At 47.9% G+C, this 20,136-nt stretch overlaps 2 protein-coding genes and 1 long non-coding RNA gene across 3 annotated transcripts; 1 reads left to right on the forward strand and 2 right to left on the reverse strand.

The window, feature by feature from the left end:
* The first annotated feature begins 267 nt into the window (after positions 1 to 267).
* On the forward strand, positions 268 to 3,478 carry LOC123046516 (uncharacterized protein YpgQ). Its single transcript, XM_044469911.1, has 7 exons — positions 268 to 573; positions 683 to 713; positions 837 to 855; positions 1,056 to 1,156; positions 1,593 to 1,691; positions 2,359 to 2,534; positions 3,096 to 3,478. Exons 1-7 carry the CDS (start codon positions 409 to 411, stop codon positions 3,180 to 3,182), a joined length of 678 nt encoding a protein of 225 aa, XP_044325846.1. The 5' UTR covers positions 268 to 408; the 3' UTR covers positions 3,183 to 3,478.
* Positions 3,479 to 3,568: 90 nt separating this feature from the next.
* Positions 3,569 to 6,465, reverse strand: LOC123046509 (cytochrome P450 86B1). The gene is made up of 2 exons (XM_044469900.1): positions 5,087 to 6,465; positions 3,569 to 4,224 (listed from the first exon to the last, which is right to left on the reverse strand). The coding sequence occupies exons 1-2, from the start codon at positions 6,350 to 6,352 to the stop codon at positions 3,841 to 3,843; spliced, it is 1,650 nt and encodes a 549-aa protein (XP_044325835.1). The 5' UTR covers positions 6,353 to 6,465; the 3' UTR covers positions 3,569 to 3,840.
* Positions 6,466 to 13,997: 7,532 nt separating this feature from the next.
* On the reverse strand, positions 13,998 to 19,250 carry LOC123046523 (uncharacterized). The gene is made up of 5 exons (XR_006422400.1): positions 18,370 to 19,250; positions 17,435 to 17,617; positions 16,570 to 17,358; positions 14,696 to 14,738; positions 13,998 to 14,264 (listed from the first exon to the last, which is right to left on the reverse strand). It is a non-coding gene; the product is annotated as an uncharacterized lncRNA (long non-coding RNA).
* Positions 19,251 to 20,136: the final 886 nt, after the last annotated feature.

Here is a 20,136-nt window from a genome sequence, read left to right on the forward strand (position 1 = left end):
GGGCGTGCGACGAGCCCGTCTGCGCGATGTCCGTTTCACCCCAAATTCGGCGCAAGTTTGGGCTGGGATGAATCGAAAACGGACGAAATCTGGACATTTGTCCGTTTGGGTCGCGCGTTAGGTCACGCTATTCGTTCATTCTATCTCAAACAGATACACCTGAATAGGATGGGGTCGCACGGTAAAATTGACCTTACTTTGAGACTGACCGGAGGATAGCAGACTTCTGCAATAGTATACTCGCACTGGCATGTGGACCCAGGCGCACATGTCAGTGGCCCCTCGTCAGAGGCCATCCCGCTCCGACGGCAAGACCCACCTTCGTCTGTCCGTGTCTCAGTAGCACTAGCAGCCCCCGACCCCAACGGACTCTCAGCCGCCTCCTGCTCTGCACACAGCTCACAGAAAATGGCGGCGGCGGCGGCGGCGGTGCGGTGTGCTGAGGAGCTGGTTGAGAGGGAGATGAGCGGGCGCGACGCCTCCCACGACGCCGCCCACGCGCTCCGCGTCCGGGACCTCGCGCTCTCCCTCGCCGCCGAGCAGGGCGTCTCCTCCCCCGACCGCCTCCTCATCGTAACAACCCCTCGCCTCATCTTCTGTCCTCCGCCAGTTCTTCCACTTGATGTGTGGAACTTTGTCTATCGATATTGTTTGTTTAATCCGTGAGGGGTGATTGCTCCAGGTGGAACTGGCTGCTCTCCTGCACGACATCGGTAAGTGGCAATTGCCCCACTGCTTCGTTATTGATTGTGTTCATGGATTTGCTTGAGCCGATTAGCTCTCGATTTGAACAACTGATGGGGAACTCCCATTTCTTGCTACCTCTGTTCGTGCAGGTGATTACAAGTACACCAAGTGAGAAAACTTGTCGTTGCTTTGCTAAATGTCTTCTTCCGATCTTGAAGAGTGAGAGGAAAGTTGAGCTGAGTTAGCTAAACTGTTGATCTCATAGAAGTCTTGTACTGTTTTCTGTTTGACGGTTGTATATATTGTATTGTCCGGTCGTTGAGAGTGTTCTATGCTTGGTAAGTGAATCTGATGGGATGAATGGATAGGGATAATGTGGAGGATATGAGCATTGTCAAAAGGTTTCTTGAAGAGGTAGGGTTGGAGGAGGGACAGAGGGAGGAAATAGTGGCCATTATTACAGGGATGGGTGAGTTGTCTGTCTTTGTGGATCTTTCGATGAATTGTTATGTTATAATTGAAAAAGAAGCAACTTCCTGTAATCGACCATGTTTTTTCCTTTTCGGTCGATGTTATAGCTCACTTGGAGCACTTTGGTCTAATTTTAGTTCTTTTTAGGGTAGTTCAAGTAAAAATTCAAACGCCTGCATTGGCTCATTCTGCATGTTAATGTTTTCTCCGTATATGATGTTATTTATTAGCTGTCCATATTATCTCTGCATGCATCAATTCTCATATTTTTATGCAATAAAAATAATTCATTGAGCTATTTCAAAGGTTACCGTTGTTATCTGTTACTTGAACCGAATACCCATTAGTAGTGCTTAGTGTGTTGAGATTTCTTGTAACACCATTGCACAATTTGTCTAATTCTTACAAAGTTACACCCGCAATGTTAACTGCAGGATTCAAAAATGAGGTTTCAAATAAGCTTAATGCGGAGCCCACTCTTGAGTTTGCAATCGTGCAAGATGCAGATCGTCTGGATGCAATTGGTGCGATTGGTAAGTACTGCTCAACCATAAATGTATGTATCTGTTTCGCATAATGGAATTTCTTTAATAATTCTAAAACCATACAACTATGCAGAGCTCTGGTTATACACATTCTTTCTGCACGTCCTGTCTTCCGTCTGTCTTTATCTGGCTCTGCTGTTTTAAGTTCATTTAATGATTGTCCCAGCATTTGGTTTTGGCACGTAGACTAGAATTAATTACAAAATATACCACTGTTTGTATATCTGCAAGCAATGCACACAAATAGTATGTCTAGGTGTCTAGCTCCCTGGCACGTTATTGATGAAACAAAAGCATCACTGATAGAATGCAGATGTAAGTCATGTGAATGTGGTATGCCGCTAGAATCTGAAGATGAGCTAGTACATGGAAATATCAAAACAGGGCACAACCTGTGTCATTTATTTCCATGGTTGTACCTAATCTGACCGATGTTACACGAAATGTTCTGGATCCTACTGGGTTCACTAGAACTGAGAAATGGTTACACATTCTCAATTGTTAGCTATAAAGTTTGGCCAAAGAAAATCGAGAATGTATTTTCTTTTGCTACACATCTGGTCATATTTTGTTTATTGTTTGTCCCCAAAAGGGATGGTCACCTTTTATCTGAATATGTGGTATGTCCCCCTAATCTTCCCAATTAACATTGTAGGTGTTGCAAGATGTTTTACATATGGAGGGAGCAAGAACAGTGCATTACATGATCCTAACGTACTTCCACGGGATAATTTGTCAAAGGAGAAGTATATGTCCAAGGAGGAGAAACAAACATCAATTAATCATTTCCACGAGAAACTTTTTAAGTTGAAGGACATGATGAAGACCGAGGTCAGGGCTGAGCTATGAAATACTGGTCCTTTTTATTTTCTTCTGTACTTTCTCTTGTCTAAACCCAGAAAGAAAGAATTGCCGCTTTAGACCTATTGAGCTTAGTAAGATTAGTAGAGTTATGTTAAGGTCTACTTGGCTTCGGTTGCACATAGCATGCAGGTGAGATCCAGCTTACTAATAAATCCCATTATATACATCAATGTTGTCTATGTAAAAATACATTTCCTTTATAATCTGTGTCAGTTAAATATTTTTTTAATGCACAACAAATAACCAAGGTCAGTCATTTAATGTACAACATGCCTGATTCATCATGAAATTACTTTTTTTTTAATTTAGAACTATTTTATTTTCAAAGAAGTTGATGGTCATAATGTCATGGTGGGTATCGTTTCGAACTTTCGATGTTGTAATCAACATATATTTTGACATTGAGGTAGTATTAACTATAATCATTGTTATAAATACCATGTATGGTTCTCAGTACAAACATGACGTACATGCTGTAGCCTTCCATTATGTATTCCATACATGACACATAGTTCACTCTGCACACAGGCTGGGAAAAAGAGAGCAGAGAAAAGGCACAAGTTCATGGAAAATTTTGTGGCTGAATTCTATGAAGAGTGGAGTGGCAGGGCTTGAAGTTGACCAACCAGACCGTGGGCTGGGAGGGCAAGGCATGAAGTTGGCCAACCAACGTTCACCAACTTACATCGATAAAAAGCCATGGATTACCATCTGGTTTTACATCACTGTTCAGGTTCCCATGAAACTTTCCCCAAAACGCAAGAGCTCTGAATATAATGAATAAATGACAAGACTCTTTACCAGATATTTCAGAGTCCCTGGATGTTGCCTATGTTTTTCTTTTCTGATTAAAACTCTGAAAGATTGCTCTTGGTAATATAAGCAGTTCTATCTGATTGAGAGCACATTTATTTAAAAAGATCTCATCATATCTTGCAGGTGTTTTATATTCAAATAATATACCACTAAATATCTTCGCCGGTAACAACAACACCTGAAGCTATAGTCATGCTGTGCTTCACCATTACAAAGTACACATATACAGAGGTTCTACATTTGTTGGCTAAACTATATAGATGCTAACAATGCAAAACGTAACAAATCAAGGACATAGTAACAATATCATCAAAGTGTAATAAGCAGAAAGCGAAAAAAGAAAGAAGGGAGGAAAGCTCTTTTTTTTTCCACACAGCATCAGCTTTTCTCCTGCAAAGTATCACCGGAGAGCACACCACCACTTGGGAACACACCACCAGAGGATGTTTGATGTGGTTCAGAGCTTGGCCTTGTCGTCCCTCTTGGCCAGCGTCACCTTGAGGCCATGCTTCATGAAGAGCGTGAGCGCCAGCTTGGGCGCCACCGGGTGTCCCTGGACGACGTCGACGCGGTAGCGGCGGAGGATGGAGGCGGCGGCGAACTTCATCTGGTAGTAGGCGAAGTCCTTGCCGAGGCAGAGGCGCGGGCCGCCGTTGAAGGCGGTGAACTTGTAGGCGGACTCGCCCATGAAGCGGCCGTCCTTGAGCCACCGCTCTGGCCTGTACTCCCTGCAGTCCTCCCCCCAGATGTTCTCCATCCTCCCCATGGAGTACATGGCGTAGATCACCTTGGTGCCCTTCTTCAGCACCGTGCCGTCGGGGAACACCTCGTCCTCCACAACCTGATCATGGATGGACGGATCATGAGAAAATTATGCACAGTACAGTTATCATGGTGACATGCTAACTTGTTGACTGTCACTGCTTCAGTTTTGTTATGATGTGCTTTCACCTACTCCAGTCCAGGTAGATGAGGTTAGGTGGTCTGACTAAAGATGCTGTGGTCTGCTTTTGGGTTTTCTACGAACAAGGTAAAGAGTACCCTTGTTGGCAATCAACTTAATTTGCAGACCTATCATTAAGTATAGTAAACCTGAGCACAGGTGCAACTGCAACTGAATCTATGAGACACGTGTCTCTGTCAACCTTTTGAAGCCTTACAACTACCCAGAAACATCAGTAGACGACCAACTGACAACCTACTACTCTACCACCTAGTAGTATAAATCTTGCGTAAGTTCTTTTTACACGTTAGCTTCACGATGATGCAAGCTCAAAACTCCAGTTAGTGAGGTGCAACGAATTAATTGGAATTCGCATGCGTCCATCGACTTGGGTAAGAGTCGACCTCAGTAGCAGACTAGCAGTATCCACAATAACCCAGTTACTTGTCATCGTTCCTATTTGACTCGAGGTACAAAATTGTACACATCGTACACCATCTAGCTAGTAAAAAATTCTACACATCGTTGTTTTGTTGTAGGAGAAGCTACCTTTGGCTTGCTTTAATTTCCTCATGCAGATGATGGGGAAGGGCTCACACACTTGGGAACTTGGTGTCATGAGGTCAAGTTAGTTCCACCAAACACCAACGCCGAATGCAAGGTCGCAACATGAGACAGTCGTGCCATGTATAGCATCGTGTGTGTATTGTGCATGCATGTACGTATTATACGAGCAAGATACGAAGTACGTAGCACGTACCTCCTTGTGGTCGACGGGGACGGACGGGTAGAGCCGGAGCGCCTCGGAGAGCGCGGCGTGGAGGTACTCCATCCGCTTCACCTCCTCCGGCTGGAACACCAGCTCCTCCACCTCCCCGCTGCGGGCCCGCGCCGCCACGATGCCCTCGACCTCCTCCAGGATCTTGGCCTCCACGCCGCGGTTCTTGCTGAGCAGCCAGAAGAACCATGCCAGCGCCACGGACGACGTGTCGCGCCCGGCCAGGATGAAGTTGACGCAGATGTCGCGGAGGAACTTGTCCGAGTAGGCCGGGGCGCCGTCGGCGCCGCGCATCTTGGTGAAGATGGTCAGCAGGTCGGCCCGACGGAGCCCGCCGGCGGCGTCCTCTTCGCGGCCGGCCGCGGTGGCGGCGGCGAGCTCCTCCCTGCGCTTCCTGATCACGTCGTACGCGAACTCGTCGACGCCGGCCAGCGAGCGCCGGAGCACCCGCTCGTGGCCCACGCCCAGGGCGCGCATCCCGCGCCACACCGCGGTGGGCGTGACGAAGCGCACGATGGTGGCCTCGGTGGCGTCCTCGAACGCGCGGGCGAACGGGATCTCCGGGAGGCCCTTCTGGAGGCACCCGGGGTCGGCGCCGAAGGCGATCATGCACACGTTGTCGAAGGTGAGGCGGAGGAGCACGTCCTGCAGGTCCACGGCCGCGCCGGCCGCCTCGGTCTCGGCCAGCACGGGCAGCAGCCGCCGGTGCACGAGCTCCACCAGCGAGCTGGCCGTGAGCGCGCGGAACTCGGCGGAGTGGAACTCGAGGCTGGCCGCCTTGCGCTGCTGCCGCCACACCTCGTCGTCGGCCCCGAAGATGCCGTCGCCGAGGAGGTCGCGCACGGTGTCGCGGAAGTAGGGGCCCTTGGGGAAGTTGCCGAACTTGGTCTTGAGCAGGTGCTCCAGGTTCCGCGGGTCGGCGGTGACGACGCAGTGCAGGTTGGTGAACCACGGCCCGCGGAACGTGAACGTGCCGCCGCGCGCCTTGAGGACGCCCGTGATCCACTCGTACATGTCGCCCCGGACGCCGAGGAGGAGGGACGGGAGCATGCCGACCACCGGCCACGACGGGAGGCCCAGCGAGCGCCGCTGCCGGAGCGAGTGGATGGCCACGAAGATGAATACTGCCACGAGCACCTCCACCGTCTGCACCTGCGGGAGCAGGCTGGCGAGGCCGCCGGCGTCGAGGAACGGGGCCGTGGTGGCGTTGTGCGCGCCGCTCGAAATGAGCTCGTCCATGGCGCCCATGGCGTGCGTACGTACGATTTGGATATGCAGATAAAGGTGGTGGTGTCCTGGCGTGCGTGCGTGTGTGTGTGCGCGCCTTGAGGAACGAGGAATGTGTGATTTTGGAGGGGTTCTTGAGGCGTTGATATAGGTGGCCTCGTGGTGTGGTGTGGTTGCTTGATGGCAACGTATGGCCGTTTGATTTGGTGAGCTAAAAGACCTGCGACAACGAACTAATCAACACCTTTGTGGCCTTCCTCGAGCGACTCTTTTGACCCGAACCTTGAGCAACTCTCAACGGTTTAATCCCGAGGTGGCTTCATGGACACTGATCTGCTTCTTGCGCTCCAAATTGCATTGGCATTTGGCGTTCATGTTTCGGCTCTTTATCTCTTGCAAGCACTTATCACAATCTTGTAGGAGAGTGGTTTTTCTACCATGCCCGTGATATATCGTACTACATGGATTCTCTCAGTTGCTTCGAGATTTGTGCCACGTTTTCTGGTTTTGGCAAAGTTTGCCTTCTATCACAGTATTGCATATTGCTTTGCCTTTTGTTTTCCTGTTCAAAGTGTATCACAATGCATCGTCACGTACCAGTAAATAAGGTGCACTCGTTTGCCACAGTACACAATGAGGCAAGAAAAACATCGAAACTTTATGCAATACTCTAGAGCAAGGAAAACTATGTCAAAAACCAAAAAACATGGCATGAATCTCAAAGTAACTATGAAAGGTGGATACATGTGCAGTATGATGTGCATGGTAGAATGTCATTTCTAAGTCCGAGGAACAAATCCAGCTATGGACAACAAATAGATCTAAAACTCTAGATCACAACTTACTGCACTTTTGGATGTTTGAGGGTAGGTTGGAGTTGAAATTTGTGACTTAGCAATCTGAAAGTTGGGTGAAATCTGGATGAAAGGATCATCCCAAATTTGTGAAAGCTCATACCAAAATTTGGAGGCTCTCTTATTATAACTTTCTACAACTCTCATCTCTGTGGCACATGACCTCTCCTGCCAACAAAGTAGAGAACTCATGCCTACTTTTTGAAACGTGAACTTGGATGGAAGTACACACAGTTTTCTAAAGGTAGATGTTTTATTTTCCGCTCTTGCCGGGGTTCCTCTTGGGCACCTTGCCAAGGTAGCGGCTGATTCGGCTATTGTGTTCCGTGGCGAGAAGGGCCCGGCCCTTGAGCAGCTTGCGTCCCTCCAGGCAAAAGAAATCCTAGAGGGCCACCTCGGAACCACTAGGGCCCGCGAGGCGGCAGCAGCCGCGGAGGCCCCCACCCCTCCACCTCGCCGCCCCCGTGGTCGTGCCCCCCCTGAGGCCGATCCTAGTGAGGTTCGTGGCCGTACTCGGTCTCGCACTGCTCAACTACGCCGGGCTCTTAGCGCTGCCTCCACTGTTGGGTCCAGGGAGGACCCGTTAGGCGAGTGATCATGCACACTCTTTTTTGGAACCTGCGGGGCTTTGGCCACGATGGCCGCCGCAGGCAGCTCATTGAGTACATGCGTGAGGAAGCCATTGATGTGGTGGCAATCCAAGAGACAATGCACACTGAGTTCTCTCTGGTGGAACTTGAGCGTCTTAGTAGACATCTTTTCGCCTGGCACTGGTTGCCGTCTAGTGGGGTCACCGGTCACTCCGGTGGCATCCTATTAGGTGTGAAGGATGCTACCTTTGAGGTGGGCTCCATGGACCGTGGAACCCACTTTGTTAGTATGGAAGTCTGGGAACGTGACGTAAACTTCAAGTGGGAGATCATAGTGGTCTATGGTCCGGCCGATCACAGTCGATCCGCCGCCTTTTTGGCAGAGCTCCATGCCAAGATCTCCTCCGCGACCCTCCCGGTTGTGGTTGGAGGCGACTTCAACCTTCTTCGATCCGTTGAGGAGAAGAATAACTCTCGGGTGGATTTGGCCGAGATGCGTCGTTTCAATGACTGGGTCGCGGATCTGGGTCTCCGTGAGTTAGACAGGGTCAGGGCGCGTTTTACCTGGACTAATCGACAGGTCTCTCCGACCCTTAGCGTGCTTGATCGGGTGTTTGTTTCCCCGAACTGGGAACTTCGTTTCCCTTTGGCATCCCTTCAGGCCATTACCCGGATTGGCTCTGATCACGTCCCCCTCCTCCTAGCTTCTATGGATGAACGGCCGCGTCCTCCCCCGCAGTTCCGCTTCGAGAACTTCTGGCTTCGGCAACCTGGCTTTATGGAAGCGGTCCAGAATCACTGGGTCTCGGCTCGCACCGAGCCCCATAGGCATATGTCTGTTCTCGATGAATGGCATCACTTGTCCAAACGATCCCGACAGTTTATGAAGGGATGGGGGGCGAACATTGGGAGAGATCTTCGTATTCAGAAGGCTTCCCTCCTCGAGGAGATCCGGGACCTTGACCTCCGCGCAGATATCTCAGGGATCTCCGCGGAGGAATGGATGCATAGATATAACTTGGAGGACTCCCTTATGGAGATTTACTCCAAGGAGGAGGAGTTTTGGCGCCAACGCGGCTCCATTAACTGGGTGCTATTTGGGGATGCCAACACTGCTTACTTCCAGGCCATCGCTAATGGCCGTAGGCGACGTTGCTCCATCCCTCTTCTCTGGGAGGGTGGACAGTTGTTTCAAGACCCTCAGGCTATTCGCCTGCTAGTTGAAGACTTTTACAAGTCTCTATTTCAAGGTCGGCAGCGGAATGGTGTCGCCCTGGCTGACCATATCTGGTCACGCGACCAACAGATTCCCCCCCCCGGAAAATGCAACCCTGCTAGCCCCCTCCGATGCTGCGGAAGTGGAGACCTTTGTTAAAGCTATGAACCCGATGTCGGCCCCTGGCCCCGATGGCTTGCCAGTTCGCTTTTTCCAGGCCTTCTGGCCGATGGTCAAGGATGTCATCCTTGATCTATTTAGCGAGTTCTCTAGGGGTACCCTAGACATGTCCCGACTTAACTACGAGAATATCTCCTTGATTCCCAAGGTACCGGGAGCAGCGGACATTAGACAATTCCGTCCCATCACAGTCCTCAATGTGATCTTTCGGATCCTTGCTAAAGGGTACGCCACTAGGGCGGCCCTTATTGCCCCCTGGATTCATCATCCGAACCAGTCGGCCTTCACAAAAGGGAGATATATCTTAGATGGGTTCTTGCCCTCCATGAGATTATCCATGAGGTTAAGAGCAAACACCTCCGTGCGGTCCTCTTCAAGATCGATTTCCATAAAGCCTATGATACTGTGCACTGGTCCTTCCTTCGGGAAGTGTTGCTGAAACGTGGCTTTGACCCCCACTGGGTAGCCCGGGTAATGCAATTAGTTACGAGTGACCGGACGGCTGTTAACATCAATGAGGAGGTTGGCCCCTACTTCATGTCTGGCCAAGGGGTTCGGCAGGGAGACCCGATCTCCCCATTCTTATTCAACCTTGTGGTTGATGCGCTCGCCTTGATTTTGGACTTGGCCAAGCGTGCGGGTCACATTAAAGGGGGGTGTCCTCATTTGGTGACACCTGGGGGTTTAACCCATCTCCAATACGCGGATGACACCATTATGATGGTGGAGGGATCTGATGAGGATATTCAAAACCTCAAATTCCTCCTCCTCTGCTTCTAGGAAATGTCGGGCCTCAAAATAAACTTTGCCAAGAGCGAGGTAATGGTCATGGGATATTCCCAAAGGGAGGCCCAGCGGATTGCCAATCGTCTGAATTGCCGCTTGGGTTCCTTCCCGATGACCTATCTTGGCGTGCCCCTTAGTGATGCACGACTCCTGGAAAAGGATTTCCGTCCAATAGTCGCCAAGCTCCAACCTAGAATGGAGCCTTGGCAAGGGAGATGGCTTTCTAAAGCCGCTCGAGTGATTCTAATGAACTCCTCCCTTATTAGCCTACTGATGTATATAATGGGATTCTATAGCCTACATGAATCCCTTCATCAGGAAATTACCAAACTACTCTCCCGCTTCTTTTGGGAAGGAGAGAACAATAAGCAGAAGTACCATATGGTCAAATGGTCTGAGATCTGCAAACCTAAGGACCAGGGAGGCTTGGGGGTCATCTCCTCCAAGCGCATGAACATTGCCCTCCTGTCCAAATGGCTTTGGCAGATCCAGACTGAGGAAGGCGGCATGTGGCTTCAGATTATTCGTAGGAAGTACCTTCGCGGGCAACCATTAGCATTTGCCTCTAGGTCTGGAGGCTCCCAATTCTGGCTATCGGTGATATCTCTGTTGCCGGTCCTACGCATTGGGACCTCCATCCAGATAGGCTCTGGGTCTGCCACCCTTTTTTGGCTGGATAGATGGGCGGGACCCCGCCCCTTTGCAGAGCGTTTTTACGCGCTATTCTCTATCTGTGTTCACCCATAGATCTCTGTGGCCGCGGCACTAGAGAACTTAGGCGTGATTGCCTTCCGTCGCACCTTCGGGGCGATCGAACTTTCGCAATGGGATGAATTACTTGAATGCATTGCCCTTCATCCTCCTTCTCTAGAACCGGATTCGCTTTCCTGGCACCTCGAGCCAAGCGGTAGATTTTCGACTTGATCCCTGTACCAGGCGATTATCCCTACTCCGGGTCCAGTGGAGCTCACGGTGCTCTGGGAGATCAAACTTCCCCTAAAGATCCGTATATTTTTATGGCAATGGGTTAGAGGACGCCTCCCCTCGGGCATTGAGGTCCGTAAGCGTAATGGACCTGGGGATGGTCTATGTCCCATTTGTCTGGTTCCGGAAGATTGCAACCACATCTTTTTCCGGTGCCCGGCGGCGCAATTCTTATGGAGCTGCTTCCGGGAGGTAGTTGGGGGCACATGGTGCCATGACAACCTCCCGGATTTGTTCGGGGAGGTCCTCCGGCTCCCCGGGACTAGGCGCGCCCCTATTTGGGCCGCGCTTGGTACCCTTGCCTGGTCCCTTTGGTGTACCCGCAATAAATTAGTCGTCAAGCGAGTGATTCCGTCTCGTGTGACTTATGTGATCTACAAAATGTGTGGCTTCTTGCAGCTCTGAAGACCGCTTAGTAAGCGGAGCGATCGAGGCGTCATCGACAACATCATGACGGGTCTTCGTGCCTCGGCTGCGTCTTTTGCTCTTCCACCGCCACCTCCCCCACCCCCTCCTGAGCCAGATTAGCGTCTCCTAGTAGTCTTTTTTGGGGCTTGTCTTGCTGTGCCCCCAGCATGATTCTATGACTTATTGTATTTGTACTTGATGTTGGATGCTTGGTGGTATGCTTTATAATATAAAGCGGGGGAAAATCCTTTTTCGTAGTTCACAACATTCAATTTGGAAGTCTGTACAAGAAATTGGAAGCTGCTTTCAATGGTCTATGAAGTATGTATAGTTGTTGATAAGGCAACCCGTCACTTAGCCATGCACGCGACCATGAGAACACATTATACAAATTAGTTATACCTTGGTGTTAACTCTAGCTATTAGCGGTTGTGTACTCGTAAAATTATGGAGTTTTTAAAATGAAACTCGAAAACATGTAACTACAAGAGGGCATCCATAAAATGGAGAAAAAACTATGCACCTTCTTAACCAAGAGATTATCTTTTACATTAAATAACAATCTCTCTCTTCCAAATCAGTACCCATCCTATGTAACATTATTGAGACAATATCATTGTTGATGTCCTAGTTGGCTGTCCGAAGTGGGTGTTTGGGTCTATTGAGCAGACTATTCCAATTACAAGGAGTTATAGGTATACGATGTCAACCACTTCAGATTGATTTAAGGGTTCAACGACGACGCCTGCAACTTCAGGGCACTGATCCTTAAAGGCAGTGGCGGCATCAAGCCTTAGGCAGCCCAGGCGCTGGCCTAGGTTGTGAGCCTCGTGTGCTTCGTTAACTTGACTGCAGCTGCAGAAAGGTTGCCTGAGTCATGGCATGATCCTACCGCCGCTACTGCTTAAGGGCACATGCACGAAGACTTCTCAACTGTCATCGACAAGGCCATGCCCACTTTCATAGGAGAGCGGTGATAGTGACGCGTCGGCAACTCGTTTTGATGGGAGCTTTGCTATTCCTACCGAAGTGTAGCTATAAAATTTACGTAAATGATGAAATGGCCTTATTTGATTGGATGGCATGGGGCCCCGCCCTAAAAATTGGGGGGAGGGGGGGGGGGGGTTAGGAAAAAAAGATGACTCATGCAAGTCTTGTACTCCCTCCGTTCGAAAATACTTGTTGGAGAAATGAATAAAAAGGGGTGTATCTTAGAACTGAAATACGTCTAGATACATCCATTCCTCTGACAAGTATTTCCGGACGGAGGGAGTACTATTTAACAGCACGTAGGTGTAGCATTTTTGTTTTGATGGCCACAATGGTCCTTCAGTTCGGTGGCTTAGGGGGCTCAGTGTAATTTTTATTATATTTATTGTTTGAACTTTTATACACTAGATAGATATGTTTTTTGGGGGGAAAAGAAAAGAAAATGAGAGACTTACAGTAAAGCGCATATTTTCTTTCTGTCGTTTTTGTGCGATAGAGAGAAAGATAGATTGGAGTTGGAAAGCGAGCGGACGAGTCGACCGGGACTATACTGCAGGATATGTAGCCGGTGGGTGAGTCTCTCCACCAATCGGCCGGGTGCTGGCGGACGGTGGCCAAACGCAGCTACCGCGCGCTTCTTGCGGCCGCCCTCCGTCCGTCTTTCGGCCACCGTGTCACTCACGTATCCTTCCTTCTCCACGGCCAGGGCTAGCCGCCCCGCCCAGCTGCTATCAGCGCTGCTCCATGGAAAATGCAGTCGAGCGCTGACCTAGATCGTTAAACAGCGGGCCGTACCGTCCAATGAATCCTAGGTTTCAGAGTTCAGCCCCAACACGCGCGATCGTTTGTCGCTGTCGGCGTCTATCAACACACAGAGCATCCCGTTTAAGCGACGGGGCTTATAACGGAGTTTCATAATACTTCATTCACTCGGGTGACGGTGTATACGTGATTACGATATACAGTATACAGTTTATACACGACATCATGTTTTAGTTAAACTTAGACCCGTTACCCATGTCTTCTAGTTCCTTCTTTCTAGGTGATCCGGCGCTGTCGCCAGTCCCGCGTTTTGCTTTTCTTTTAAGTGCTACAGTTTTCCTTTAAGTAAATTGTCAAGGTGTGATACTGTACATAGGTCCCGACTGGAGCCAAACCAAACGAAAACGACAGAAAGGAGGCATACTCTCTGGGCATTAGGCTGTTTTATTAAGTACGTATAGTACTACTGCTTGACTCTTGCAGCACGCCAACTTTTAGCTCCATCTGTGATCCAGCACTCAAGTCGGTCATGTAAGAGCATGGTTAATAGCATAGCCTGCTGCTGACTATAAACCCCTGCCACATCATTTATAAAGCCTTCCCACACAATAAGCTGGCTTTTAGCTTGGCTCTAAGACTGTCCCTAATAAAGACATGGACATTTAATATTTGCACCTATTGTGATCCAATACATACAACATCTTTGTGGCCATTTCAATCAATATATATCTGCCATTCATGCCAATAGGATATACCGGATATACCAAAAGAAACTGATCAATATTCAAGCAATTTTAATAATCATGTATGCATATATTCCATTCATGCCAATAGAACAGACCAAGGAAAACTAATTAATAAACAAGCAAGAAACAAGTACGCATAGCACCATGACAAAACAGTTGAACATTGCTTGAGTCTTTCCAAGGAAGCATTAACCAAACATAGAACTAAATAAGACGCCCGGCAAACAAGCCGTTAGTTTTAATCTTGATGCCGACGATCAATAAACTGATGGCGCATAACACCATGACATCGACACTTAAACATTACAACCCGTCTTTTTAAGAAAACATTAACCAAACAAGAGACAATGCAAATAAGCCATTAGTTTTGATGGTAAATGGAGCAACGAATCCATCTGCATCAACAATCTTCAGCCACTGTATGAAAAAAATGGAAACAGAGCAGATGGTAAATATTTTCGCATGAATGCAAATGATGATGAGATGAAGATGGCATGCTCATGATAGTAAGAGTTGCATTATGATTCACTATTGGGTCAGCCATAACTATCCATGCTCAACTTTAATTCTTATCTACTTCACAAATCTTACTTCATGTCATACACAGATGGTACCTCATATGGTTCACTAGAAATGATAGCTGGAAGTAAGTTTCAGGTATTACTTTCTTTTACTTTGAAGCCTATTATAGGAGCAATTTTTAAACAAACAACACACTCAGATCCAACGACTACAAGGCTACAACTTCTGTAATCCAACAACTATACATGTTCAGTAAAATCAAGTACATTGCCAATAGGAAGAGGAACAAGCTATAAAAGACTAAACTGTAAGTAGAGAATGCATACCAGTAGGTTGCACATGCAGCAGTCACCATGACACGGCATAGTCCTGGAATAAAATGTATGTAAGATATAATGTTGATCCTCCATTAACAGGAAGGAAAAAAGAATAGTAATATGCAGATGTCAATATCCCACCGTGACTAATTGTGATGCCTATGCCAAATATGCTCGACCAGATCATTTTTAAGTTGGTTATGTTGTGGACGAGCACGGATGGTAGCTTTCCTACGCAGTACATAAGCAAAACAAAGATTACCACCAACATTCACTTCAGGGGGTAGAGCAAATGAAGCCCCTGGAATCTCATTCAAGTCAATATGAACGTTAACTTGCTCTCTCTCATCTTCGACTATCATGTTGTGGAGAATCATACATGCTCGCATGATCCTTCCAACACTCTTTCTCTGCCATAGTCGTGCAGGTCGGCGAACAATGGTAAATCGGGACTGCAATACCCCAAAAGCACGCTCCACATCTTTCCTTGCCCCTTCTTGGTACTTGGCAAATAACTTATGTTTATCTATTTGGGGAAGTGGTATGGTCTTCATGAAGGCAGCCCACTCTGGGTGTATACCATCGGCAAGGTAGTAACCCGTGCTATACTCATTTCCATTGACTGAAAACTGAACTTGAGGGGCTTCTCCTTTCAAGGCATCAAAAAACAGTGGGGACTGGTTGAGCACATTAAGGTCATTGTTTGACCCAGCAATTCCAAAGAAAGCATGCCAAATACGAAGGTCCTGGGAAGCAACGGCTTCTAGGATCATTGTAGGCACTCCATAATCGCCACGGGTGAATTGCCCCCTCCATGCTAAAGGACACTTCTCCCATTGCCAGTGCATGCAATCAATACTTCCTAACATTTCAGGAAAACCACGAGACTCGTTAACCTGAAGCAAGCACTCAATATCCTCTCTTGTGGGGCGTCGCAAGTATTCCCCGCCGAACACCGCAATCACACCCCGTGCAAACTTGTCCATACACTCTAATGCAGTGGACTTCCCAATCTTCAAGTACTCATCAAGGGCATCTGCAGGGGTGCCATACGCTAGCATGCACATGGCTGCAGTACACTTCTGCAATGGTGAGAGGACTATTCGGCCAGAACAATCTGCCCTATAAGTGAAATAGGGAGACCACTGACCAAGAGCATTCACAATGCGTAGGAAGAGGTGTTTATTCATGCAAAATCTTGTACGAAACATACTCTCGTCGTAGAGTGGATCAGCAGCAAAATAGTCCTCCACCAAACGTTCATGAGCACCTCCATGATCCCTTCGAATGATCTTCCTTGGACCACTTCGTCGCTGAGATGATCCAGCTGAAATCCTAGCCTTGATCTTCATCATGAGCCGCTCAGCGAAGGAGTCCAGGACGGTTTGCTCAGCAACATACTCTTCCATGATTTTGGATGTGGCTAGTTCATCAGAGTCATCTGAGTATGATGATGAATCCGACATGGTGGGTGAGGAAGATTGGTTTGTAGGCTGAGCAGGAAGATGAGAGGTATGGGAAGGAAGATGGGTTTGGGTGGATGAGTCTAAACCTGAGATGGGGCATTATATAGATGTCTCAAGTGTCCTGAGTGTATAATTATGGTTGCATGGTTATTTGGAATGCACTGTAGTTAAGTGTAATTTGACTATTGACTACATGATTTTTTGCACTTCTACATGGTTATCTGGAATGCACTGTAGTTAAGTGTAATTTGACTATTGACTACATCTTAAATGTCAACAATTTCAGCAGAGAACAAACATGTATTTGAGCACAAAACAATTTCAACAAAGATTAATTTTCAGCACATAAGAATTTCAGCAGTGATGATGTGATAAATAAAGTCAAACTTATCTAAGGCAATGGACAATAGGAAATACCTTGGTCAGTTTTTCCAAATAGCTTCTCCCTGAAACACTTCAATGCCAACATGTGCTCGGATCTCACATCTTCAGACATCCTACTTGTGTCTTGCATCATCAAGGAGCGGTATGTTTCTAGCATGACCGACTCCTTGTGATCTTTTGCTGCAAGGCATGCAAGTTTCCGAGCCTCAAGATTCTCACTGGACACACGCCTTTGTGTCTCTAACATCTCTTTGCGGCCTTCATTTGCTGCATTCTGAGCATCTAAAAACTTGCTAAGCTCATCTTCAAGATCTATTATACAACCTTCGTCCTTTGTTTTTCGTTTCCTTTAGCTGTCTTGCCACCCGGTGGACGTTCCTCTTTATCATCATCTAGAGTGAAACGTTGCCCCACTTCATCATCAACACTAAACTTCCTCTTGTCCGGCTCCACATATTCCAGGCGTTCCAAATATGCATCCCATTTTGGTTGCTCTTTAGAACTACCCAACAATGCTCAAACATAAATGGACCGTCTTCTGGGTGATCTGCCTCATAAGTTTGCATTGCCCTCTTCTTTAAATCTGCATCAGATTCACCACTAGCATACAGTGCACTAGCTTCCTTGTAACTCCCACAAAACCATGCAACCCTTTTCTTAATTCTCCCAAAGCGATCCTTCACTTGCTTGACTAGCCTTTCCCTGTTTTGGGGGGGGGGGGGTGGTACTATTGTAGACAGCAGCAACTTCATTCCAGTATTGGTCATTCTTCTTGTAATTTGATTGGATTGGATCGTTTCAATTATTCAACCAAGCACCAACCTACAATATTACCAAAAGAGGTTTATTCTTCTCCTAGTAATGTAACACATGGAGACCAACATGGAAAAAAGCTTACGAATCTAAGATCTTCCTCTTTTGTCCACAGCAAGCGCTTTTCAGTCCTTGCACACTCGCCACCATTGGTGGCATCTCCTTTCTTGATTTGTTGCGATAAAGTCCCATTGCTCACAGCTTGTGAAAGGCTTGGCGTGTTCTTAAAAAAACCAAGGAACCCACCAGTGGGTGAGAATCCACTACCCTGCCGAGACAATACTAGATGATCAAACAATGGACTTCATATTACAACAGGGTTTCATAAAAAAAAGACATCACATTTAAGCAAAGAACATTTCTGTAGATAGGAACTATGACAACATACTATAGTACAAATCATACAAACACACACGGACTAGTTATCACATTATCACACATAGACTAAAATTTACATATAACCCCGGGAACCAAAGTGTGAATGATTATTAGTAGTTTAGTACACTGCTAACTTGCTTTCATTTGTAATTTTTAAGATTGATTAGGCAGTATTCTAATCTACTGAAATATAAGGAAGGCTTTCTTATTACTAGTTAAGTACAGTACAAAGGCCATCAAGGAGACTAGCGTGCTGGTTAGTTATAAGAAAATTAATTAATTCATTAGGGGAAATTCTAAATGTTCAGAGTTTTAGATAAGACGGATACCCTTATTTGCTTTCTGTTTCTGTCATAACCATTTTTAAATTACAACAGCTGAGCATCATATCAAATACATGTGGATTCATATCATACAGAAACGCACAGCTGCATATCATGCAAATATTTGACAGTTTGACACCAACAAAGACCATCTGCATGTTCAGAGCTTAGATAAGCAGAAAAACAAATGTATCACATAGCAGGCTAGCATTGCATGACAGTACTAACTAACCAGATATGCGTAAACAGGTGAATAGATGTATCAAACAGAATGCTATCATAGCAAGACTGTACTAGTAAACAGGGGGAGAACACATACCATGCTTCTGGATTCAGATCATCAACATTCGTGTACCACAAAGGGCCTTGCGTCTGGGGGAGCCAGCATGGTGCAGAGGCTGCCGCTGCCTTTGGTGGCTGTGGAGGAATCGAGGCACCTGGTCCGGGCTGGCGTGGCGGCGGGACGAGGTGTGGCGCCGACAGCGGCGGAACAAGGTGTGGCGCCGACGGCGGGACGAGATGTGGCATCAACGGCGGAAGGAATTGAGGTAGCGATGGCGGGACGACCTGAGGCGTCGGTGCACACATCCTTTTGGACTGCTGACCCATCTCCTTGATGCGGCGCCGGCGGCTGTTCTAGGTTTTGGGGTGGTGGCGATTTGGGGGAAGCTGGAGACTTTAAAGCTTCGATTTGGCGTGCACCAAGCGATTTGGAGCGAGGGAAAGATGGATTCCGCGCGCGAAGGTGGAAGGAGAAGCACACGAGGCAAGGGAGACGCACGGGATCGGAAGCGGCGGCGCTAGCGCTCGCATCGGGCTGCAAGCGGGCGGAAGGCTCTCGTGTTCTGTGTCTTAGCCCGGCGCTTCACGAAGAGACCGCTCCTTATCTCTTCTTTATTTTTTCTCTCCAGCTCAGATTTTTGCTGATGTGGACTCTGTTGCAGCCTGCTGAATAGGACTATTGTACTTGCTCTGATGCAGCAGCAGCATAGCACCCAACTGGTATCTAGAATCTTGTGTGAACAGAACACTTTCCACTTAGTACTCCTCGGTGTCTGGATTTGTTTTTGTAGACCAATCGGTGATTCATCTTCTCGTGTAGAAACGGCGGGTGAAGATGAGCGAGGCTACTGGCGGCTTAGCCAGGTCGCAACGGTTGTGGTAGTGGAGCGATTTGGAAGTGGCCGGTTACAGCGGCTCAACGAGGCAGCAGAAGGCGGCTATGCCCTTCAGGGCGAGTCGGAGTGGAGGCGAAATGGGGACGGGACGGCTCTGTGCGGCTACCGCCGAGGAGGCCCGCGGTGAAGCGAAGTAGAGACCCTGACGATGCGGAGGTAGAGCCGGCCCGAGATGGAAACGAGGCTGCGGCTGTTTTCGATTCCAAGCCCATCCGGGTCATGGCTCCTCCCCTCTTTTTCTTAATGTGAATTTGCCCCGGCCGATCCGATTGAGTACTAATTGAAATAGTACGATCGCTACGTGCACGTGCATCCGGATTGGCCGATTAGAAGAAAAACAAGGATTCCGGTGATTCATCCGCTCGGTCTCGACGACTTGCAGCGACAAACTTTGACCTTCATGCAGATCTTTCCTTTTCTTTTTCTTTGATCCGGTTGATGGACACAGTAAACCGGAAGTCTCTGTGAAACGTATACGATCTTAAAGCTGACACAGATCCTTTCGAACCGGGTCTTTTTCATCGGAAAATTGCAAACTTCTTGATCCATTAGAGAAATCCCTTCAAGAACTCAACATCACCGTGCGCAGGCCCCACGGTGGGCGTCAACTGTCGTGGAATTGTGAAGACAGATGTCCTAGTGTGAGGACTTAGTCATGAGGCCAACGCATCTACGCGGTAGCTTGAAGGGGTTGACCGGAATCGAGAGACGCAACACAAGACAAGGGTTTAGACAGCTTCGGGCCCCGGGGAACATCATCCGGTAATAGCCCTACATGCTGTTTGTGGCTAGGTCTCATTATGCTCATGAGGGAGTCGCTGTAAACCGGCTCTCCTCTCATTGTGTCTAGGCTTAAGATTGTTTCTTCTTACTTCCCCCTCTTGGGGTGCCCTGCCCCTCCTTATATA

This window comes from Triticum aestivum, chromosome 1A (assembly GCF_018294505.1).
Source record: "Triticum aestivum cultivar Chinese Spring chromosome 1A, IWGSC CS RefSeq v2.1, whole genome shotgun sequence".
NCBI classification, from domain to species: domain Eukaryota; kingdom Viridiplantae; phylum Streptophyta; class Magnoliopsida; order Poales; family Poaceae; genus Triticum; species Triticum aestivum.